Source organism: Muscardinus avellanarius (assembly GCF_963383645.1).
Source record: "Muscardinus avellanarius genome assembly, chromosome: 1".
Lineage (NCBI taxonomy): Eukaryota > Metazoa > Chordata > Mammalia > Rodentia > Gliridae > Muscardinus > Muscardinus avellanarius.
Window position 1 is genome coordinate 30674918 of NC_137786.1, and position 25573 is coordinate 30700490.

At 39.8% G+C, this 25573-nt stretch overlaps 1 protein-coding gene across 2 annotated transcripts in view; it reads right to left on the bottom strand.

Moving 5' to 3' along the window:
- PRLR (prolactin receptor) overlaps nt 1-25573 on the bottom strand; it is a gene marked incomplete at both ends in the record, with an annotated part of 45179 nt that overhangs the window by 14660 nt on the left and 4946 nt on the right. Inside the window, one exon of one of the 2 annotated variants that reach the window (XM_080700721.1) lies at nt 1962-2074. In XM_080700721.1, the coding sequence (XP_080556847.1) occupies nt 1962-2031 (70 nt within the window). Of the gene's footprint in view, nt 1-1961; nt 2075-25573 lie in introns of those variants that run through there. The other variant, XM_080700722.1, reaches the window with a different exon arrangement.

Genomic DNA, 25573 nt, shown 5'->3' on the forward strand with positions numbered 1-25573 from the left:
TGGGCAGGTCCTCCTTGAGCTGCTATGGTTATCTAAGAGATGTATCCATTCTCAGGCTAGCAGTTGGAAGGTCAGCATGAAGTGATATGGAAAATACAATGTCAAGGGGACAGGAGTTTTTTAGTGACCTAATACCCAAAGCCCTTTGATGACTGGTTCCCATTTTTTTTTGGCTTGGCTATTATATCCAAAGAGGAAAAGAGTAACCCTAGGTGTTTTCTATGATGCTGCTGGGCTAGAGAGGCCACCTATATAACTGTCTGTACCACTGCAGTCGCTCCTTCTTGTCCAGCCCAAGGGCCCAGGGCTTGTTTTGAGAAAACAGAAGCAGAGAAGAGTTGTCAGAGCTGAATTCAGCAGATCAGGGGGTTCTCCTGTTTTCTACTACAACCATTACTCTATTCCTCATGCAGGCTCCTAGGCCAGAACTCCAGGCTGAGCACCAGATCAGAAAGAGCAGGTCAGGAGAGCTTGGCCAGGGAACATGGAGGGAAGGGGATCTCCAGGTAACCTGGCCAGAAGAAGAATTTAACGGGATGGTATGATATGGTACCCAGGAAGGAGCCAGAGACACCCTGCTGGTCATGCTGATGGGAGCCAAGCTATGCACCAGCTCACAGATCCTGCTGAAACAGTCTGTCAGTGTGGTGCAGTTCTGCCAATATTTGTAATAGTGCTCATTCTCTAGGGAAGATTTCTTCAGGATAATGTTATTGAGAATCATGGCAATAATGCAGAGTTTCTTTGGTTTTTGTTAAGGGTAAGGAAGGTGTGTCATAGAAAGAAAAGCTTATTGAAAAATCCCCAAAGTCTATAGCTTAGTAATGAGCATACTCAAAGCCAGTCAGGGCAATTTTTGAATATTTGAATACTTAGAGTTTCCCTTATGGAGTATTTCGACCTCTGCTTTCCATTTTTTCTCAAAACCTTATCTCTTTCACATTTTTTCTAGTTATTAATAGTACTTTTAGGCAATTCAAGAGAAGAGGATAAAATTGTGAAATTATAATTAGTCATATGTTCCTGCATCCACTTTAGAGAAAATAGTTAATCTTAATGGACTCTCTCAATACACAGACACACAGGAAGGGACAACCACACAGGTACCATACCTACAGGTATGTAGACACAGGGCTGCACACCCACACAGACCCCACATCTGAAATGTACACACACACACACACACACACACACACACACACTACATACACACTTATAATAAATACACAGAGAAATATATACAGGGGCTAACTTATGGCAGTATACTCTGGTATACATACACTCACAGAAGTAGACACCTGTGGAAATTCTCAGAGTACACACAGGCATAAGTCCACACACGTATGCCCACACAGGTACACACAGAGAAGCATTTGAAATGAGTTAGTATAAAGAGTTAATACATACACAGGTACATACAGAAATTTGCACACCCAGAAATGCACTAGGGTTGACACACAGCAATGTACATAGACAGGCACACACCTCGTTTAGCTGTGGACTTTATTTCTCCTACTAGTAAAGGTAATAGAGCCCCCCGCCCTGTGATAACAATCTCTTACGTCCCCTTGTGGTTTTTCAAAGATTATTCACATACGTTATTTCATGTGAGATGGAGGAAAATCATTATCCTTGCTTTGAAAAACTGGAAAGCCAGAGAGATGAAGCAATTGACTCAGGGTCACACAGCTAGCAACTGGCAGAATCTGGATTGGAACTCAGGTCTTGTCATCCTCAGAGCTGTTTCATTGCACCCCCAAGCATGAGGATGGAAAGCAGAAAGCACAATGACAACATTTCACATTAATTTTTTTGCAAAAATGTTGCACATAATTTAATAGCAGTGTGACACAAATATTTTTATCTCTAATAATGGCATTGCAGGAAGATTATGATGGCTTCTCCACCCTCTTGACAAACACCCCAGGCAATGAGAGAGAGCAGGACAGTCTCTTACTTACCGTTCAGAAGTCTGCTGTTGAGAAAAAGTAGCAGAATGAAAACAATTGTGGATGCCACATTTTCCTTCATGTTGGCTCCCTTTTCTTGTTACAGGAAATGTATCAGAGATTCCCTGAAAGAAAAAGCACCACACGACCCTTTGAAATGATCGCCTGGTCAGGAACATGCAGCACTTTATTCTGGGTGTTTGCAACTGATTCTTGTTCCTTGCTTAACGTGAATGACAAAACAGGAGGAAGGGAATGTAGGAAAATGTTGCATGGGTTGGCTTGGCTCAGAAGCATTGATTCACATATGCTGGGAAAAATTCCACCACCAGAGGTCATCAGATGACAGTGGAGAGAGTTCAGGAGTAGCCACAGAAGTTCACTCCTTTGCACATATCCCGCAAGGAAAAAAATTGCTCTCTTTCCACTCCATAGTCATCTAACACTAAATCATCCATTTTATGTGACATAGATTGTGTGCCCTACAAGAGAGTTACTCCGGGAGGGCTCTGGCTATGATCCAGCATCCCCAGATAATCCAGGTTGGAAGGTTAATATCCTCAGAATGACACCATTTAATTCCACTGATCATGCCAAGTTGGGTGGGGAGGAGGGCTTCTTTTGAAGGTTCTGTCTGAGAAAGTTATGGAATTCTGGGCTATGGGCACAGTTGTGAAGCAAGCCCCACAGTGAACTCTAGTGACCTCTTCATTTCTTTTTTTCATTTTGTAAAGTTCCATAAAAAGAGATAATAAGCTCCAGTAATAATTCAAATCCCTTGAGTTCAGAGTATTAAGGAAAATTTGAACCTGCAGGGGTTTGAGAGTTTTGAGCAATTTATTATTAATATTATTATTTTTACCCTTGGAACAACTTTTAAAGCCTCTCAATGCCCTTCTAAGAAAAAAAAGGATTTTAAAAAACATTTAAAAAATAGGATCGTTAGTCTTATTAGACTTCAAACAATGCTCAGAAAAACAATAGATTTGATGAACTAAGTGTAAATTCTCAGAAACACATGGCTTTAATTTCCTTTTAAATTTTAGTTTTTTAGAGGCAGGGAAGAACATGTAGGGAGCAAAGCTGTCTGTCTCAGGCCACTTGAAAGACCTAAGTGTTGCTTGATGAGCCCCTAAAAACATAGCCTTTATTCTTTCTCCTGATCAGAAGGTGATTCTCCATCTACCGCCTGGACATCACTTAATGCACAACTTTTTGAAGGTTTTTCTGCTACTACCTGCTACTACCTCCTGTAAGACATCACTCAGAAATAGAAATATTTGGGACAATTGACACAATCTCAGTGACAATCTTAGACAATAATTTTGGGGTGCACAGGCACTATCAAGTAGCTCCCTTATGTTGAGGCTCCTGGTTCAATACTGGATACAGTTCATTAATGCATCTTTTGAGGTAGCTAGCTGGCGTGCTGTTCTTTGGGGGGTCCAGGATTGTTCCCAAATGCCTCCCTGGTTGTACATTCTCATCCACCTGCCCCAACTAATCCATCAAGGTCATCTAATTTAAATCAAATGGGAAAAGCCCGATTTTAATTAAAAATGATACTTATCACTTCTGCAACACCTGTTATGGACCAGGCACTGGACAAAGTATCTTGATTGTTTGAATTTCATTTTGTTCTCATGATTATCCTCATGATTAAGCACAGATTATTACTATCTATTTTATCAGCCGAGGAAACTGCAGTATGAAGTTTAGTAAATTGTCAGGCCCATGGGAGGGAGCAGTCTGGCAATATGAAAACATGCAGTAAATCATCGGACTTATGGAAAGTCTGTGATAGTGCAATTATCCCTCCTTTTGTTGAAGAGACAGTGCGGATAAAAACAACTGGCTGGACCTGAGCAGCATGCCAAGCCTTGTATGAGTGTGGGGTCCTGAGAATGACCAAGAGAGCCATGGCTAAGATCTCAGCCACTGTTCTACTCATACCAGAGGGTCTCAAATGCTGCTCACCTCTCTCATCTGGTTTCACTAGGTACATACAGGCCAGAAAGAGCTCTTTGTTCTGGTGATCTCAGCTTGGCTTGGAAATAGGATTTCACACACTGCTTGCAGGCTTTTTATACCAACACTTTATTGGAGCTTTACTACTCTTTTGGGCATTGCATCAAAGTGTTTGGGATCAACATGCTGTAAACCACACCTTTGGGGTGAGTTCAGATACTTTTCAGACGGCTCTGTCAAATCAGAGTTCCATGTATTTTGAGGAAGAATGCCGGGATAGAGACCAGGGTGGTCACAGGCAAAAGTAGATTTTGTCATCTGCTCACACTTTCTTATACATTGGCCCAGGATCAAAGAAATTATCCTAATTAAAAATTTTTTCTCTATAAAAATGCTTCCAGGGACAATTTATGGGCTAATAAGAAACAAGTTTTTTTTTTTTTTTTTTTTTTTTCCTGGGATTTCCTGAGACATGTCCTGGATTGTGATCACTACCATGCACTTTCTAAAACTACTGTGCTAGGAAATTAGACATACTCATAGTGATGTCATGACTGTATTCTTTTGAGTTCTCAGCTCACTGTGTATCTTCCCTCCCCAGCAGAGGAAACATGTGAAAACATAAACCTTCAGAGAGAAGATAATGGCAGCCACTCACCTCTGTGGGAGCTCTGCTGCATGTTGACCCTCATCACACATTGGGTGAGTCCTGGTAGTAAGCACATCTCTGCTGGTCCACTGGCTAGTTTCTATAGCAGCAGACTCTAGGCTAGTAATAGATTTGGATTTTATCTTTTCAGGTCAACTCTTCATTGCAAACAGGATCTTGGTCGAGAGTAGACATAGCTTTCTTATTTACTAGACAACTGGGGCTGGAATATCCAATGAAGGTCCACAGCCCGGTTTTCATGATGTTATAGCAGCAAATAGCTCCAAATAGTTGGAGGCCAGTTAGCAAAATATCACTCTTGCATACCCAGTCCAAAGATAACCCATTTTAGCTCTAATTTCTTCCTAGTGGTATGGGTGAGACTGTGGTTAAAACATACAAAACACGAACCTGGAGAACAGGTTTGTAGGAAGTCTGCAGTCCCCACACTGAGCATACACTCCATGACTTGGCTTTCTTACTTCTGAATCCTCAAAGACTCTTCCATCTATCTTGCTTTTCCTTCCCATTGCCCATTCAAATACACCTTCTCACCAAGCTGTTTCCTGTTTTGTTAAGAACTCCAAGGAAACCTCCTTCGCCCTTGGTTGATCTGCATTAATACTTATCCTGTTTACACTTATCTTATTGTTTGGATTTAAAATGTTCCCTAGACTTCATGAAGAAGAGGTAGCCATGTTGGAAATGGGGCTTGGTTGCCTAGAAGGAATCCCTGGAGGTGTGGCCTCAGGAATGGTAGATGGTCCCTCTTCCCCTTGCTCTTTCTTTTGTTTAAAATGTTTGTGATGTGAGAGCAGAGCCCTTGTGCAATTTCCATCTTTACCTCCTGCTTCTATGGCCTGAGCTCCACAGATATGACCTGGCCTAATATATACCAAACTCCTGCAAGCTCCAGAACTGTGAGCAAATAAATCTCCGTCCTCTAATTAGTGTCGGTCAAGTGTTTTGGGTTACAGCAGAGAGAATGCAACTGAAATAAACTAATCTTTCCAAAAACCTCCCTTCGCCACCTGCCTTTATTAAACCAAGTTCATTCTACAGAGGCCAAGGCTGAGAAAGAGGTCCAGCAACCCATCTATGGCCTAGCAGTTTCTTCTTTGGATAAATAAGAACCACAGACAGAAAATCAGGGCTGTGGTCCCATGTCTGGGCTGGTTCCACCACCCACATTAGGGATTGTATACCAAAACATAGGAGGCAGCATGGCTTCCTGAGAGTTAAAAAATAACAAGATCTGAGCTCCCAGCATACCACTTCCTACTGTAAACTCCTTATTCCTTCTGGATAAACTTCAGCTGCATATTTTGGCCCACTCAGCCCCTGAGCAAATCAATCCCTCAGCCTCAGAGAAAATCAATTCTAAATGGCAGTAGTCTCAGTTCTTGGATGTTGTAGGACTTGCTCCCAAGATCTGGCCTTAAGTGGTTCCTGCACGAGTGCAGTTGCCACCCTGTCCTGCCTTTTCTGCCACTGGTGCTCATTGTTTGACTCAGTTTCTCTGACCCTCAAAGTGGATGGAGTATGCTAGGCAGGGATTCTGAGGATCTTTTCACCTTTTGCAAGCCCAATTCCCCAATGAACAAGAAGCCCCCCCCAAGTTTTTCTCTAAAGATTATCATGCATATGGTCTACATACACAAATACTAAGTATTCTGCATTGATTTATTATCATGTGAATATATCTATTATACCACCCAGGTTAAGAAACAGAACACTAATAGCATCCCCGCAAATCCAATTCATGTTCATCCTGGTCTCTACCCACCCCCTCCCAACAGGGCCACTCTCTAACACTACACATTTGTTTTAATATACTTTTGAATTTGATATAACTAGAATCATACAACTTGAATTGTAGGACTGAGTGTGTATGTTTGTTTGGCTTTGCTCATCCTACACTGTAGTGTGACTCATTCTTCTTGTTACATGTAGTTTTGTGTAATTCATTTTCATTTCACTTTATTATTTTCATTCATATTTCACTGAATGGAATAGCATAATTTATTTACATTAATGTCGGCGGACATTTGAATTGTTTACAGTTTTTGGCAGACTTTGGGTCTTGCTGATACTGGTCAAGGCGTTAATGGTGGGGAAGCCCTACACACTTTAGAACCTCACTGACTTCAGCTTTTTACTACAAGTGGTGATTAGTAGCTACCTGTTGCACCTTCTGATTATTAACCTCAATTAAATTTCTAGTACCTTTCTTGATATATATATATATATATATAATTTTTTTGCAAATAAACGTTGAGTCTATTTATTCTTTGTCTTAAGTGCAAGGCACTGTGGCAGGACTTCCTTTGGGGTTTTCTGCTCACTGGGTCTCCTTACTTGCCCTGTTCCACCTGGGTATTAGATGCCCTGAGGCTGAAATATCAGGGCCAGAACACCAAATGTACTCTTTAATTTCCAGGAGACTGTTTTTTCTTTCCAAAACAGAATGCCAACGTTTATTTGGAAAAAATAAAAAAGGACATAATCTGCTCAGGGTGAGGGGAGGTACAGAAGAGATTAGTCATTTCACACCAGGCAAAAGATTAAGACTATTACCCAAGCATTGCCCAAAGTCTATGGCCAATGACTCTAGAATGAATAAGAATTAATGAAGTCTCAAAGGTGAACAAAACATAACAAGACTCTTGAGATATGGCACAGGACACTTGCACACAGAACTGGTCCTACATTAGTATGATCACACACTAGGCTTGGAGCCATGGCTATCTGCATTCTTCAGTGGGAGAGTCTGAAGAGGTTTTAAGGAGATCGTGGTAGCTGCTCTTTCATATAGATGTTGAAGGTTAGGAACTTAGGTCCAAGAGAACTCTGGCCCGCAGGTGGCCTGATGAAGGCCCTAGCTCTTTCTGCTTTGCCAATAAGTAGCTTTGCGTAAACATGTGCCTGGAGCAGTGGCAGTTTATCTGCCCATGGCTCGGGCAGCATGTTTACACATTTGTGAATGTTCACATGAGGGACCTTGCTTAGCTGGTCATCTGTTAGGATCATTATTGTTTATGATGGCAAATAGGAAGTTTGCGTTTTGTTGCTTTGTGAATAAATTTTCATTCTATTCCTTGTTTCTAGATACCTGGAACTTTCCACAGGGATATTCAGAGTGTTTATGACATGAGAGACTATCAGTGTAGCTGGAGCATTGCGACTGTGTGTAAATGATTAGAAATAGAAATGGAGAAGCCAAGCATGGTGGTGCACACCTGTAATCCCAGTACTTGGGAGGCTGAGACAGTAGTCACAACAATGATTGTTGAAGACAACCTCAACAATGTAGCAAGACTCTCAGCAACCTAATGAGAACTGTTTTATTTTTTTTTAAAGAACTGGAGGTAGAATGACCCCAAGTTCAATACCCAGTACCATGCACACATGCAAAATAGTCTGAAGCCTGCTTAAAAAATGACCACCTCTGATTCCAGACACCCCTCTCTCTCACATAAATCCAAGAGGCTCTCTAAAGGTAATGTTGTGCTCTTTGAAGCTGTACCAAAGAGAAGTTCTGTTCTGTGCTTGGTGGCAGCTACATCCTGTGAAAAGTGATGATTAGCAGAGAGCCCATTCTACAAATGGGAGCTGACTCAGCGTTGGTGTTGTAGGGGGACTTTCGTAGAAAGATCTGGCTTCTAAACTAATTGAGATAAATGATTGAACTGTGATGTAGGCACCTCTGTAGTGAAATCACTTTAATAAAACAAATGTTGGATGCTTACCCACAGCTGGAGGCATCGCTTCTAAGAACACCAACTCCACTCACTCGCCACAGTATCCCAGCAACATTTTTATCTGAGGGAGGTTTGTTATTTTGCTCAGCCTTTTTGGCTTAAAGGCAAGAATAGGAACTGGGTGAGTTTCAACTCTCCCCAGCCAGTGCACACTTTAGACAGATGGTGGAAAATCCACGTTGGCCTGATTTCCAGAGGAACTAGTCCCTCGTGAGATCATTGGTCAATTAGCAACAACTAAAAATCATCTTTAAATTATGTTATGCCTTGCAGTTTTCAAAGCAGTCCCACAAACATCAGTGATGCGCGTCACAAACAAGAAAACGTCTTTAGAGTCTACATCATCTGCCCTGTCTCTAGAGGCTCTGATGATGGTCAGCCTTCCATATTCACAGGTTTTGCATCTGTGGGTTCACCAACCCCACATCAAAAAATATTTGGAGAAACAATTGTGTCTATATTGAACATGTACCAGCTTTCATGATTATTCCCTAAGCAATACATAATAGTAAATATTAAGCTATATTTACATTGTGTTGGGAATTATAAGGAAGCTAGAGATGATTTAAAATATATGGGAGGATCTACATAGGTTATATTTAAACACGATACCATTTTATTTAAGAAACTCTGTTATGGTTCGATATAGAACATCCTCTAAAGAGCTCACGAATCAATTAATGTTCAGAGTTGATATAATTAAGTCATGAGGGTTGTAATCTCATCAATAGGTAAATCCACTGTAATGGATTTACTGGGTGGTAACCTAGGTAGGTGAGGTGTGGCTGGGGAAGGTGGGTCCCCAAGAGTGTGACCTTAGGAACTGTGCTTTTGTCTTTTGAGTTCCCTTGCTTGTTTGCTCTTGCTTCTAGCTTCCGTGATGTGAAAAAAAATCCCTTGCTCTTCTCTTCTCTCTACTTCTTGTAGCCATGCTCTGAGCTTCATGGATCTGGCCTGACATGGATTGAACCCTAAAATATCCAAAACCTGTGAGTAAATAAATCTCTCTTCCTCTAAATTATGTAGTCAGGCCTTTTTGAAAACAGCTGTGAGAATTTTGTGTCTATAGGGTTCCTGAACCCCATGTTCTGTGGATACTGATGAACAACTATAGACAGAATTAGGCCCACTGGGAAATGGACATTTTAAAAAAGGTCTCTAGATGATTCTAATGTGTAATCAGGGTCGAGAACTATTGATGGACATAATGTCTCCTAATTTATGTAATGCTCTAGAAGAGGAAACTGAGGCTCAGAGGGGTGACAGGCTCTGACCACCTTCTCATTGGGCAGAAATGTGAATCCTGCCTTTGGACTCTGAGTCAAACATAAAATGACACGACTTGTATTGTTCATGATGACTTACAACTTATAAAGTACACTTTGCATTTTATTTATACAGTAATTCTGTATAGAGGGCAGGCATCTATAATGTTGTTATTAACATCAACATATTATTGCTCCCGTTCAAAGATGAGGAAACTGAAGTTTGAAGAAGTGGTTTAAAGCAACAACGTTATCTTAAAAGCCTCCAGTGAGCTCAGAAATGTGGTGATAAAATCAGCAAACCCTTACATAACACTTGTTGCATGCCTGCACTGCCTTGTGGACTTGCTTACCCCTCACAACAATCTCCAAACGTAAGTTGTATTATTATTCTCATCTCACAGACAAGAATACTGAGGCCCAGAAACCCTCCACGGTTTCCCCCAACATCACACAGCTACCCAGCTGGAATATAGAGAAAGATAGACTCAGCTGTTGAGCTCTGGGTTCTCTGTTGTTAACCACACACTTTCTACTTCAGGTGGCTACAGGGAAGTGATGGCCCCTTACCTTCAAGAAGCTCCAGGAATATAAAATTTCTGGCTATGAGGATCAGGGGCAGGTGAGAGGATGTTGAGGCCACAGCTTGGGAATCCTCCAAAGCATTTTTTCTCCTGATGGTGGGCTAATTCAGCACACCTCATTACCCAAAGGTATGCTCAGTGCCATGGGAATCCAGAAATGGCACTTTGATAGCACTGGATATCTGGGACATTGATGCTAGAGAGTGGTCTGCACATCTGCCCACTGCAAATTGAATGGGTCAACATCCTTGGATGGTGGGGGTAAAAAGGGGCATTTCCAGTGAGCACTTGGGTGATTTTTTAATCAAGCTAAAATTTGAGAGCCCCATTTGAGCTTAAAGAAGTGGGGAAGGAAAAGTCTATGGAGAAGGTGGGGTGATTGCCTCTTAATGTGAAGAGCTACATTTAGAATTTGGATGGAAACAGTGGGACTGGGGACTCATTGCATTACTGTCCCCAACTATTTTCTCTCTCCCAGTCATAGGATCACATATTTCCATCTTTTGTCACAGGACACATGCAGCATCTAGCTGGAAGGGCACACATCTCCACTCCACAGCCATAGACTTGGCCATGGCAAAGGCTTGAGTCAGCAGGATAGGAATGGTTACCACTGCTGTGGCTGTGTTCAACCAGAAGCCTGAGATGCAGTTTCACAGTATGTCTTAGGCTTCTTGTTTCTATTCTCCTTGTGGTCTTAAGGGTGTTGCCAATGGTGACTACCCACAGTGTGGGTTCCAAAGTAGAAAGACAGGTAGAGGTAGGGCTCAGAGGAGGGCATCAGGGTGCAGTCAGCTGCAGCTGACCCCATTTCCCTCCGTAGAGTGACTAAACAACCAATGTTGTTGTTGTAAGCCATCTCAGTGTTATTATGGCAAAACTGGCTAATACAGGGCTCTTCCTTTAAGAGTGATAGGAACAGGACGTATGTTTTGCAAGATTCTTTAGACAAGATTATTTTTTCATGTAGGTGTGTGTGTGTGTGTGTGTGTGTGTGTGTGTGTGTGTGTACTATTCAATTAAACACAAAAAACTTTGCCATAACAATGAATCGCTATTGTATTAGTAACAAACTTATGTATTAGATATACTTTTAATTTCTCAAAACTTTGGTTAGGGAGGTGAGGAGGATATTTCAAATGAATATAAAAGATAAATTATTAGTTTTTTTGGTATTGTCTTTCTGGTTGCCTTTTTATTTGTCTTAGGAGAAAATTAATGGCACAAGTTAAAAAATAATGAAATTTTAGATATGAAAGGAACCAAAAAACTTGAAAGGTATTCTGATCTGATCTCTTACTTCTTTCATTTAAAAAAATTAAAATAATTCTGTAGTATTAGAGATTTAAACTCTGAGCTATACCCTCAGCTATTTTTATTTATTTTTTACTTTGAAACAGGGTCTTGCCAAGTCACCACACACTGGCCTCAAATCTGATCCAGTAATCCTCCTGCCTCAGCCTCCCAGTATTGAGGTAACAGATATAGTCAATCTTAATTTAAGGGTAGATTCATAACAAAGCTCATGGGGATGTGGCTAATAAAAATACCAGTTAATAAAAAATTCAATACCAGAAATCAAGGAAATGAGAAGGCCTTCGAGAACAGGCAAAAATTTCAGTTGTAAAACTGTCAAATGGCAAGGACATAATAATCTTTAGACAATTCTTTCTTTTAATTTAGTGCATTTTCCAGTGAAAACACTTTTGGGGAGGATCATACATGTCTCAATATCTAAAACATACCATTTAGGAAACAAATTTTAATTAATTGAATACTCATTTTTAAAATTACTTCCTTGTCTTCTTCATGTAAAATTTCCATGAAGTATTAAGGTTTTTTTGTGAACATATTTGTTAATGGTGATATGTGGTAGATGTAGCATACCCTACAGAAAATAAATACAGACCAAGCTCCTGCAGGCCAATAACTATGCTTAGATCAAACAGCTAGGACCTGAGCCTCTCCAGCTTATTTATCTTCTTTTGCTAGCCTCCTTTCTTTTCTCCCTCCCCCCTTCATCTTTACATACTTCTCTGTTCTTTTTTCTTACATTTAATTTGGCAGGTGATAATTCTCTTTTATTAGCACTCTTCTGGAAGTCTTGATGCCCTACTGTTTTACTCTGCTGTTGGTTCTGCTTTTTTTGTGTGTGGTACTAAGAATTGAACCAAGGGTCATTCTACCTCTGAGCTATACCCCGAGCCCTATTTTAATTCTTTATTTTGAAATAGGGTCTCACTAAGTTGCAGAGAGCCTCACTAAGTAGCTTAGACTGGCTGCGAACCTGTGATTTCTTGTCTCGGCCTCCCAAATTTTTAACTTTGAAACAGGGTCTGGCCAAGTTACCACACACTGGCCTCAGATCTGATCCAGTAATTCTCCTTTCTTAGCCTCCCAGTATTGAACTCATAAATCCCATTACAAATTTTTAGAAAATTAAAGTGATTTTAAATGAGAATAACAACCACCACCGCAACCACCACAATCACCACCACCACCACCACAACAACAACAAAAAAATGAGAATAACAAAGGTTGTGAGTGAGGCATGAAGATATTTTCTACCTGTTGTGTAGATGAATGGATTTTTGGTCCAGATAGTTAAGGTTGCTGAATAAGTGAATTTTAAATAGTGGTGCTTTTCTGTATCTGAAAGTAAGACAACTGTGCTTAGAAAAATATGACATATTAAGCCTAACATTTTAAAAGGTAAGTGCTATTGTCAGCTACACTAGAGTCTTAAGAAGGTCTTAATAAATTCACTATGCCTCTAGTCATATTGGTAAGTGGTAGGCCTAACTCTAACTGGTTGCCAGCTTCCTGGGCCAATGGAAGCAGAGTGGGTATGATATTAAAATGTCTGCACATTTGTCTTCCAGAAAATTGTCCTGACATATCCCTGGAAATCACTGTCAACTCACTACAACAGTAACACTACCTTGTCTTGATTAGACAGCATATAAGTGATGGTGCCTTCCAGATATCCCTCTCTGAAACTCCAAAGGGGGGAAAAGATCGCAGGCAGAGTCACTGCTCTGAAAATTAGTCAATTTTTGCTTATGGGGCACTTTCTTGGCAGTGTATCCATAATGATTTTTCAAACATCCTATTGTTACATTTTCATTCTTCTCAACTCAGCTTTAGAGACAGAAATTAATTTTAATATGGCAAGAGCAATATAATTTGTACAGGAAGTTTGCTTGATTCTGACAATGGCCAAATCATTTGCAAGTCAAAATATAATGGCAAGGATGCTTTTCATAGGTGTGTCTACGCAGAGGGGCTGACTCACACCTGAGTTTCTGGAACGTATTTGGAATGTCCTTGACTGTCTAAAAGATTTCATTATAATCCCCACCTTTTCTTTAAAACTGTTTGATGCACGTGCTCAGCACCTGGTGCCCAGCGAGCCCAGTGGGTGAACACAGGTAGAGCAGCAGGTTACGCACACTTTCATAAGCTAGCGCTGCTGGGGAGATGAAGGATTTCTGGTTTAGCACAAGTGTTTGAGCAAACAAAAGTTTGCAAATGCTTGCAGAATAAAGGATGAATAACCAAGCCTGACAGCCTCTCCTAGGAAGCCTTTGTTCTCTCCCTCCACCCCTCTGGGGGACAAACTCAGCCCTTTGTCACTCCATATATTAACAAGAATAAGGATTTTGTGGTTTGATAGAGGTGAAGTGGTCTATAACACATTACATGACAGACACTTGACAACATTCCTCATTAGGCATCTGTGTCTTCCACTCTGACAGTGGCTGTATTTTGCCCCTGTATCTTTTCTTTCTAAAATCCCTTGTGTGGTTTCAAACAATTATACAATCAGCTTCACTTGCATATCTCATTCAAAAAGTACCAAGCTGATCTTGAGAGAAACAGTAACCAACATACCCCTTGGGGGTCTTCTATTATGTGGCCTCTTAAAGAACTCCACTCTCAAAACTGGCTCTGTGTATGCAGGAATATGACTGTTAGGAAGCTGTGATTTCTGCAAATTGTTTCAGAAGCAGTAGGGATTGGCCCATGGTCACCCTGTGGAAAGCCCTGCTGCTGCTTCAGCCTCAGCTAGCTTCAGCCTTCTCTCTTTCAGGCAAGGATTTTTTGGGTTTCTGAAAGCTGGAAAGTGTCTGGCCTAAAACCTAGAAACTAGCATACCTAGCACTGATGGGGAATCTGACTAATCTCTTTTATCTACCTTGCTGCATCTCCCACACTTACACCCCTCCCCCCATGCTTGTTCCCCTGCACCCCTCCACCCCCACTACCATGTTAGAATGTGTGAGTGTGTGTGTGTGTGTGTGTGTGTGTGTGTTTCATATCCTCAAACTTAATACAAAATTCCACATCAAGTAGGTATTCAATAAATGGTTCTGAATAAATAAATGTATTGGATGTCTGCTACATTGAGAGGGAAATTTGTCAAGATTTTGTGCTCTTAAAGAATTGTCAGCCAGGCATGGTGGTGCACCTTGTAATCCCAGCATTCGGGAGGGTGAGATAGGAGGATCGCAGTTCATGGACAGACAGACTTACCTACTTAGCGAGGCCCTCCATAACTTAGCGAAACCCTGTTTTAAAATAAAGAATAAAACCAGGCATGGTGGCGCATGCTTGTAATCCCCGTGCTTGGGAGCTGGAGACAGGAGGATCGGGCAGGTTCGAAGCCAGCCGCGCTGGCTTAAGAGACCCTGTTTCCAAATAAAAAATATAAAATAGGTCTGGGAGTGTAGCCCAGAGGTAGAAGGGTTTCCATAAACCCCAGTACCACCAATAAAATAAAATAAAATAAAGAATAAAAAAATTAGGACAGGGAGTATAGCTCGGAAGTAGAATGCCCCTGGGTTCCATCTCCAGATCCACAAACACAAAAAAAAATGTAAATCATTGAAATACCTAGTTGAGGATGGTACTTTTCATCTTGTGTGGTTTAAAAACATGACTTCTAATACAATTTTTAGTTTCAAATTATTTTTATATAAAATATTTTATTTCATTCTTTCCCTAATCCTGGAAGGTTTCAGAATGGTATGGTATCATAAAATTTGTAAACACTTCTGGCTTCCAGATAATATGACAGGCCCAGAACCTTGTTCTTTTGAAGGAAAATTTATATAACTTTGCCATACTATATATTAAAAATCTTAAGGATGTTAGGCATGTTTTGAATCAGAAAATATACTTCCAGAAATTTACCCAAATAAACAAATGTACAAAAACATTTCAGAATTAAGATTTCCCTTTTGGTGCTATTTTAAAATGTAAAATATTGGGGAAAATGTAAGTATTAGATTTTTTAACTAGGTCTCAGCCTAGGCATACAAAATATTGTTATATCCTTAAAAATAATGTGATAAAATTTTTTTGTGTGTGGTACTGGGGATTGGACTCAGAAGCATTCTACCTCTAGAGAGCTACACCCTCAGCCTTATTTTATTTTTTAATTTGAAGTGGTCTCGCTAAGTTGCAGAGGGCCTCATGAGATTGTTGAAATTGGCCATGAACCTGCAATCCTCCTGTCTTTGTCTCCCAAATACTGGGATTACAGGTAAGCAGAACTGCACCCAACCTAAAATTTTTAATAATATATAAACACGCAAACAAGAAGAAATAGATACAGGAAGTAGATATATTTAATTACAATTCTAAAATATGCATGTGCACAGGAGAAAGACTGAAAATATGTACACACTAATATATTAGCAATAGTCTATGGCAGGATAATTCTAAAATAAAAATAGTTATTTTATAATAAAATAAAATAAACTATTTCTAAAGCACATAAATTAAGCAAAAAGGACTTCTGGGAGATGGCAACCAAAGGAAGCAACACGTACCAGTTTTGCTGACACCTGATCTCCATTGCCTTAAAAACAGCATTCTACAAAGCCAGAAAATACTATCAGTAGAGAAATAAAACAATAGGTACAAGATGGCAGGAAAACAAAAGGGAAGAAGGCTGATCAGAGAGCAGAAAAGAAACTTGCCGGCCTTGTGGCCGTGGGTGCCATGGTGGCACCATTTGCCTCACTGCACCTGACTCCAGGGATGATAAGGAAAACAACCAAGGACCTGAAGTGAGCAGCTGCAGATAATCGGAATTGCAAGTCATCAGTTCCTCCTGCACAAACACTGGTTACAACTTGCAGCAGTGGTGGCCAAGCTCACCACACTCTCCAGAGATCCAGATCTGTGCACAACAATGCCAGAAGTGAAGCTGTGGTCCCTGTAGGAGAAGCCCAGCATGGTGTCCCCAAAGACTCACACAGCCTCAATAAAACTCCCTGGGTCAGAGACTTTGCAGTTCAACCAGGCGAAGGAGGGGTTAGAGTCTACAACTTGCAAGAGTGGCAGCTGAGCTTACCACGCCCTCCAAAGATCCAGAGATGAACTCAACAACACCTTAAGTGAAGCCGCGGTTGTTGGGAGAACATCCAGCGCAATGTCCCTAGAGACTCATGGAGCCATAATAAACTCCCTGGGTCTGAGACGTTGCACTTCAACTCAGAGAAGGTGGGGATAGAGTCTGCTGTTGAAAATAGTAGAGGCTCAAATAGACTAAGGCTCTGATCAGTGGAAAGTGTGGGGGGACACCAATGCTTAACACTAGACCCAAATAGTAGGATCTCCTGGATCACCAGAAACCACCCAATCATGGTGAATGGGCTGTGGAGAACAGAGACTCTTACATTGAGTTTGGTCTCAGAGGCATATGCCACCTACAGAGGCAGGGAGAGACCAAGACTCCATATCTGTGGAAAGCATGGAGGGTGATCTCTGCTTAAACTAGATCCAGCCCCATTGATACCGGCCATCTGCATAGACTGAGAAAGACTCAGAGAACCAGGCTTGCAGTAGGAAAGGTGCTGGTGGCATTTGGTGTCTTCACACAGAGAGACTTCAGAGGCCCAGTCTGCTGAATATTAATATATTTGTAGGGGTACATTATTTTTGTTTTGTTTTGTTTGTATTTTTTGTGTGTATGCTTGTTTTATTGCTCTATTCTCAACCTACTCCCAGCTTCTTTCCTTGTACATGCCTACTCTCTCCTCTCCATCCCTTTTTCCCCCTTTCTCTCTTCTCTTCTTTGTCTTCTATTAAATCCACTTCATACAACTATACTAAAAACTCTATATTGCCTACTAGAATACTGATAAATATTCACTACCTCTATTCTATACTATGCACTACCTTACCAAACTCACACTCTCATTCTATTTGACCTTATCTGTTGCTTTGACCTATTCCTGCATTTATGACTTCACTTCTCTCTTCACTCACCCTTCACTGTTGAATACAATACACCTTGCTCTTGGATATACCAGCTGACACCTAGATACTGAGAGAAATCTACCAAAAACACGACATGCAAACTTCTGAAATCATGAGGAGGAGGAATAAGAAGGGAGCAATGAGCTCCCACAACCCCACAATAATAGAATCTGACAACACAAAATTGCAGAAATCTCCAGAAGGTCAAATAAAAATGTAACTGTAGAAATAATACAATACTTCCAAGGAGAATTTAGATTAAAAACCAGATTAAAAACTAGAATTCATCTATCTGCTGCCTGAAAGAAACATACCCTACAATACAAGTAAAGGTCGTAACAAATTTAAGGGAAAGGGCTGGAGCAAGATAATCCATGCCGATGGAATTCAAAGACAACCAGGAGTAGCAACTGTGATATCAGACAAGTTAAATTTCAAGCCTAAACTTCTTAGAAGAGTCAAAGCAGGTCATTTTTACTGGTAAAAGGAACAATACAACAAGAAAAATAACAATAATCAACATTTATGCCCCAAATGTAGGTGCAACTACTTTCATAAAACAAACTCTTTGTGACATTAAGTCAGACACAAATCCCAATGCAAGAATACTGGGAGACTTCAACATCCCTCTCACACCATTAGACTGATCTTCTAGACAAAAGGTCAGTAAAGATGCTTCAGACCTAAAGAACATCAACAACCAAATGGACCTATTAGACACATATAGAATATTCCACTCAATTACAGCAGAGTTCACATTTTTCTCAGCTGCTCATGGAAACTTCTTCAAAATAGATCACATCCTGGGCCACAAAGAGAGCACTAGCAAATTTAAAAAATGTGACATACTTCTCGGTGTCTTTTTAGACCATAATGGAATGAAACTAGAAATCTACTATAAGAAGACCCACAGAAACCACATAAACATGTGGAGACTGAACACCACACTGCTGAATGAAGAATGGATCATAAAAAAAGTAAGGGGTGAAATCAAGAAATTTCTAGAAAGAAACAAAAAATAAAGATATAACATATCAAAACCTCTGGGACATTTTTAATGCAGTATTAAGAGGAAAATTCATAGCACTGAGTGCTCTCATAAGAAGAACAGAAAATCATCAAATAACCTGATAACACATATCAAAGCCCTTGAAAAACAGGAACAATGTAAACTCAAAGCCAGTAGAAGACAAAAAATTATTAAAATCAGAGCAGAAATCAACAAAGTAGAGAATAAAAAAAATACAGAAAATCAACAAAACCAAAAGCTGGTTTCTCAAAAGAATTAACAAGATAGATAAACCACTAGCTAACCTAACCAAAACAGGAGAGAATCAACTGAAATTATTAAGATAAGACATGAAAAAGGAGATATCGCTACTGAGAGTGTAGAAAAACAGATGATTACTAGAAACTATTTTGAAAAACTTTACTCCAACAAAATAGAAAGTCTTGAGAAAATTGACAACTTTCTAGATAAATACAACCTTCCTAAACTGAGTCAAAAAGATATAGAAAATTTAAACCAACAAATAGCAATCAAAGAGATTGAAACATCAATAAATTGTCCACAATCAAAGAAAAGCCCAGGACCAGATGGTTTCCCGTGAATTTTTATAAAACTTTTATAGACGAGCTAATCCCAATATACCTCAATCTATTTTGTGAAATAGAAAACAAAAACAAAAACAAAAAAAGGACTCTCCAAAATACATTCTATGAATCCAACATCACATTAATACCAAAACGAAATAAAGACAGCTCAAGGTAGAAAAACTACAAGCCAATATCTTTGATGAACTTGGATGCAAAACTGCTAAACAAAAGTCTAGCAACACACATTCAAAACTACATCAAGCAAATCATATACCATGACCAGGTAGGGTTCATCCCAGGGATGCAAGGCTGTTTCAACATACAAAAATCAATCCATGTTATTCCATCATATAAAAAGAACCAAAGACAAAAATCACATGATCATTTCAAAAGACATTGAAAAAGCATTTGACAAAATCCAACATCCACTGCTAAAATCTCTGCAGATAATTGGAACAGAAGAAACATACCTCAACATCATAAAGTCAATCTACAATAGGCCCACAGCCAACATCATATTAAATGAGGAAAATCTTGGAGAATTTCCCCTAAAACCAAGACAAGGATCTTCATTATTACCATTTCTTTTCAATATAGTACTTGAGACTCTAGCCAGAACAATAAGGCAAGAAAAGGAAACCAAAGGAGTACAAATAGGAAAAGAAGAGCTCAAACTTTCACTATTTATAGATTGCGACAGACTGGCTCAATCGGGAATAATAAATCCAGCACTGAATATGGCCACTGAGTCCGTTCGGGACCGAGTTTTCTCAGAAAGGTGGGCAAAGGCTTTGGGTGCAGTTCTGCAGCCACTTATCTGCAGCGATTTTTTCCCCTTTTTATGAAATAAACTCCTTTAAGTTCCTATACACGGCGCTAAAAGTGGAGATTCCTTTCCGGGAAAGAATCTGACATGGACAAATGCCTCTAGGTGTAATTGACCACTTTATTCTGGACACAAGATTTTTTATATTTCTCTATTTCCCTGTGATTCCCTAGTAGAAAAGTGCAAACACCCAAAAAACAATAGTGAAATATACATGTAAATCACCAACCCTGAACAAGACAAAAGTAAGGCTTGGGACATCACAGGTCTTTGTGATTGAAATCAGTCCCATGACCCTGCAGGTGGGACTTGTGCTTTAAGTCAGTCCCTTTGGCCTTGCCTTGGCCTTGCAGCTGCAAAGGCTTTTAGTGGGCAAATTCCAGAAGAACAAAAGTCACACCCAAAATCACTTGCAGAATTCAGTTTTTAAGAGTTTTCTTTAACCCTTTCAGAACCTTTTATTCCTAGGGCTTAGTCCAATGTCCTCTATCTAGCAACCTCCTTTGAGCTGAATGGGGATGAAGTCAGAGATTCCATCTTTCATACATGTAGTTGGCATAGGGAAATCCATGTACATTTATGATGATTTAGAGGATTTCAACAAATGTCTGCTGGATTTTGTCTGCAATACCATCTGCTGTCTGAACGCTTCATCCTATTAAACACTTAAAATATATTTTAGTAGACAGGGCCCAAAAAACAACATGAAGTTTTTATTATATGTCTTTTGTTCTGTCATAACTATTTTAACCAGGTGGTGTCGCCCTGTCTCCAGGCAGTGCTAATCACTAGGTGCAAAGGTCAAGATTCCTTCTAGCCCTGGCTCTATTGTAATGATTAGAATGAAGGTCAAAGATAGGGAGGAATTTTGCATTTGTAATTGCTGTAGCAGGAATGCTTCCACAGTATCTGAATTCTGACTAGAATCACATCTTGAACAAAGCCAAGGGCATTTAGAGGCTTAGACAAATTACTAGAAAATTTATTTTCCACGGACTCAGTTTCTCCCACAGTCCTGATCTTACATCACCGGAGCAATTCGTGTGGAAAGTTAAAAGAATCATTACCAAAAGAATAATAGTTATGAAAGAATATCTAAGAGTGGGGGAGTACTTTGGCCAGAGACAACACTTCCCCTCGGGGCTCTGCTTCCTTTAAGCTTAGCCAATTTCTTGCATGGAAATTACACACACAAATGCCAAGGAAAAGGTGGCAATAGATGACATGATACTATACTTAGAAGACCCAACAAACTCAACCAAAAGGCTTATAGAACTTATCAACAAATTCAGCAAAGTGTCTGGATACAAAATCAATCTTAAAAAATTGGAAGCGTTTCTGTATACCAACCATAAATCCACACTGAAAAAGAAATCCAAAAACCATTTCCATTCAGGATTTCTCACAAAAAAATAAAATACTTAGAAAGAAACGTAACCAAGAAGGTAAAAGACATCTACAAAGAAAATTATAAAACACTGAAAAAAGAAATCGAAGAAGATCTTAGAAGATGGAAAGATTTTCCATGTTCATGGATAGCCAGAATAAATATCATTAAAATGGCCATCCTTCCAAAAGTGATCTACAGATGCAACACAATGCCCATTAAATTACCAAGATCATTCCTCACAGACATAGAAAAATCAGTCCTTAAATTCATTTAGAACAACAAAAAAACCAAGAATAGCCAAAGTAGTTCTCAGCAACAAAAACCATGCAGGAAGAATCACAATATCTGACTTTAAACTATACTACAAAGTCATAGTAATAAAAACAGCATAGTACTGGCACAAAAACAGATATATAGACCAATAGAGCAGAATAGAAAATTCAGAAACAAATCCACACACAGCCAATTGATTTTTACAAAGGGGCCAAAAACATATACTGGAACAAAGAAAGATAGCCTGTTCAACAAATGGGTTTGGCAAAACTGGTAAATCATATGCAGAAAAATGGAAATAAATCCCACTTTTATGTATTTTAATTAACAAGAGTCAATTCTAGATGGATCAAAGACTTGGAAATTAGACCAGAGATTTTACAGCTCCTTGAAGAGGGCATAGGTCCAACACTGCAACAGATAAGCACAGATAAAAACTTTCTCAACAAGACTCCAAAGGCACAAGAAACTAAAAGGCAGATGAATATGTGGGATTGCATTAAACTGAAGAACTTCTGTACAGCAAAGGAAACTATCAAGAACCTCAACCAAGAGCCAACAGAATGGGAGAAGATTTTTTTGCCAACTACTCTCCAATAGAGGACTAATATCTAGAATATACAGAGAACTCAAGAAACTTAGCACTAAGAAAACGAATAACCCAACTAAAAATGAGGAAATAAACTAAATTCAGATGGCCAATAGGTGTATGAAAAAATGCTCACCATCATTGGCAATCAGAGAGATGCAAATCAAAACTACCCTGAGATTTCATCTAACTTCAATTAGAATGACAATCATTTAATACACAAACAACAATAAATGTTGGTGATGATGTGGAGAAGTGAGAACTCTAATACATTCTTGGTTGTATTGCAAATTACTGCAACCACTTTGGAAAACATTATGGAGGATCCTCAGAAGAATGGGAATAAAATTACCATATATATGATCCAGAAATATGACTTCTGGGTATCTACCCAAAAGGATGGAAACCAAATTATCAAAGTAATGTATGTGTATCTATGTTTATACTTGCACAGTTCACCATTGCCAAACTATGGAATCAGCCAAGATGTCCATCAACAGATGAATGTATTACAAAACTATAGGATATGTACACAATGGAATTTTACTCAGCCATGAAGTAAAACACAATTATGGCATTTATAGGGAAATGAATGGAACAGGAGAACATTATGCTACATGAGATTAGTCAGTCACAAAAAATAAGAAATTGAGTGCTCTCCTTAATATGTGGAAGCTAGGGAGAAAAAGAGTCATAGGAGGAACTCCTGATGAAGAAGGAGATTCTATATATGAGTAAATAAGGTGACCTAGCTGAGGAGATGGGAGGGGGAAGAGGGAAATTCTCTAATGCACATGATGTACTTTAACAAACATATCAATGTCAATCACCAAGCCAAACATGAGAAGCAGGGAGGGGGAGGGAATGGGGTGGGAATTGTGTAAGGGCTAACTGGGTGATGTGTGCATGTATGTAGCCACCATCATGTATCCCATTAAGATGTATGACTACAATGTACTAATGAAAATTTTAAAAAATAAATAAAGCAAAAAGTATTGCTTTTATAATTGAGAAGAAATAGCCTGATAAAACTGCTAACATTCCAAAAGTAACTTCCTAATGAGAACCTGGCATTTAGTGGTACAAACACGTGGACCTGGTCCTCACTGGGATAGAATGTCAAAGTTACTTGTATGCTTGTGGCAAAATGTTCAGTGGTGGCTGACAGCTGATCACATACTCATCATTATGTGTAGCTGAGCATGTGCGGTCTCTCGTGCTGTAGTGAAGGATTTCAGCAGTTCTCCATGTCCCACAGCCTGCTCACTCATTATTAAGAGCTCCTTCCACTTCTCTGAATTCTCTCACTACATCTGTCTGAGGGTTACTTCAAACACCCAGAGGCAACCAGTTTTTATTTGCCATTCTGCTTTTTGACAAGTGGCTGAAAGGTAATGTCACAGATGAGGCCCCAGAGAAGAAAGGGGTGGGTCCTCTTCTTAAAGAGGAGTTTAATAAGTTCAGTAGGAGTCTCTCTGAGAAGCCGGTGCTTGTTTTCTCCACTTCTGTTGGTCATGGTTATGCAAAGCAAGAGGAGTCAGACATTCAGAGTGTTGTTAAATGGAACCAGAGTAGAAAAAGCTGGAAGTCTGAGCCTCTCTGCTGTGTCCTAAATGACACCGTCAGTCTCACAGCCCCTCTCTCTCACTTTGCTCCGTCTTGTACAAGCACATCCTGTCTCTACCTGATTGAGTCACTCTTTATCACTCATGTACAAGATGTTCTTTCAGACTTGCTTCTTCATTCAAAACATCTGGGCTACTTATGTAGCATGATAATTGCTTGCTTGTCTCTCTCACTGGCTTATAGTCACTTTTTTCCCTTTTTACTCAGCCCTAAGAGGCTCCCTCTTAGCAGAAAAGCCACATGTTAAATCAGAGAGATAATAATAAGGGCCCTCAGTTAGGCTAGGTCTGAAAGTGGGGCCATAAATACTCCCAATGCAGACTCATTGAGAGAGAATGGAAGGAAGGGGACCTAAGACTAAGACCTTTTGAGCAAATTTTCAGAAAATTATATGATTGAGCTATTTAGTGGCTGAAGTGTCCATCCATCCATCTCTCCCTCCTTCCATTCGTCCATCCATCCTTTGATGCAGGAGGCAAGGTAGGTGCTGAGAATACAATGCTGTGCTGAAATAGCCTTCTTGGTACTTTCAGTCTGGTAACGAGATAATCTAGTTAAGAATTTAAAAATAAGGCACAGAAGTTCTAGGAACAAACTCTGCAGGGCTCAGTGGAACCAATAGTGGGCAGATTTGAACCTGTCAAAGAGAGGCTTTTTCCAGGTAGTCCTGGGAGATGAGGAGCAGAGGGCCCCTTTTCCTTTTCTGTCACAGTCCTGTGTACAGCTGGATGTGGAAAATGCCACTTTTCCAATCGTCTTTGTAGATCCCAGTTTTGTAAGACATCTGTAGTCTAGCCCCAGGAGATAAACAAGTATCAGGCTATGATAGTTGTGGTAATGTCATTCACCTTTAGTCTATGATTGGCTTAGGAGTGGCAATTCTATCTACTTCTAGTCACTGAGACACAGAAAATGTTTGATGGGGGCTGCTGGTAAAGATTTTCCTCCCTGGTAGGAAAAGGGTGTGGGGGGGAAGACATCACCCCCAAATTAAAAGAGACTGGCTCTTTGGAGATAACATGAGATGTTAAATAAAACCTGAAACTCTTCTTTTTCAGTACTTCTTAGGCAAGTGCTATATGCCCAGTTGTTTAAGGTACTTTTAGCCAGAAGTGCTATTACAGCTCAAAGCATCCTAACTAGGGCTTGGGGCTGCAAGAAGCTAGAGGAGCTGGGCTTGGAATCTCTGCTTATTCAGCCCTGGATGAAAGTAGAGGTCACAGACCAGCATGGCCGATTCACCTTTGGGGGATCAGTTTGGCATTGATAGCTCAGTGGCCTAATTTTGAAATCTAGTGGTTTAGAGGTAGAGAAAGGTGGATATTGACCAAAAAATATTAGTGTGTTGCTTTAAAGGGAAGGTAAGGAGTGTGTTGCTAGGGGTACTGCTTCAATGGGGTATAGTGAAAGCTGGCATTTCATTTTTCTCAAGTACCTTTAATATTGCTTTTTCTATTTGCTCATCCTTTTGATGATTTTCTTTTCAGTTTTCTGGACAGTGATAGATTTAGAATTAGAGCTCATAAGAAGTAAAGCTCAACAATAACTCTACATATATGTTTATTTATGTGCATGCTCTGTCAAAAGAAAATATAGAATCTGATATGTTATATAGCTAATTATGTAAATGGCTCCTATATGCTGTCAATGAGAATAAGTCATAAATTTTGGCTACAAACTATTGAAAGTCACACACATGAGTCAGCATGGTGGTTCTTGCCTGAAATTCTCAGGAAGTTAAGATGGGAAGATTGTTAAGTTTGAGGCCAGCCTCAGTAATTTATCAAGGCCCTATGAAACTTAGTGACATCCTATTTTGAAATTT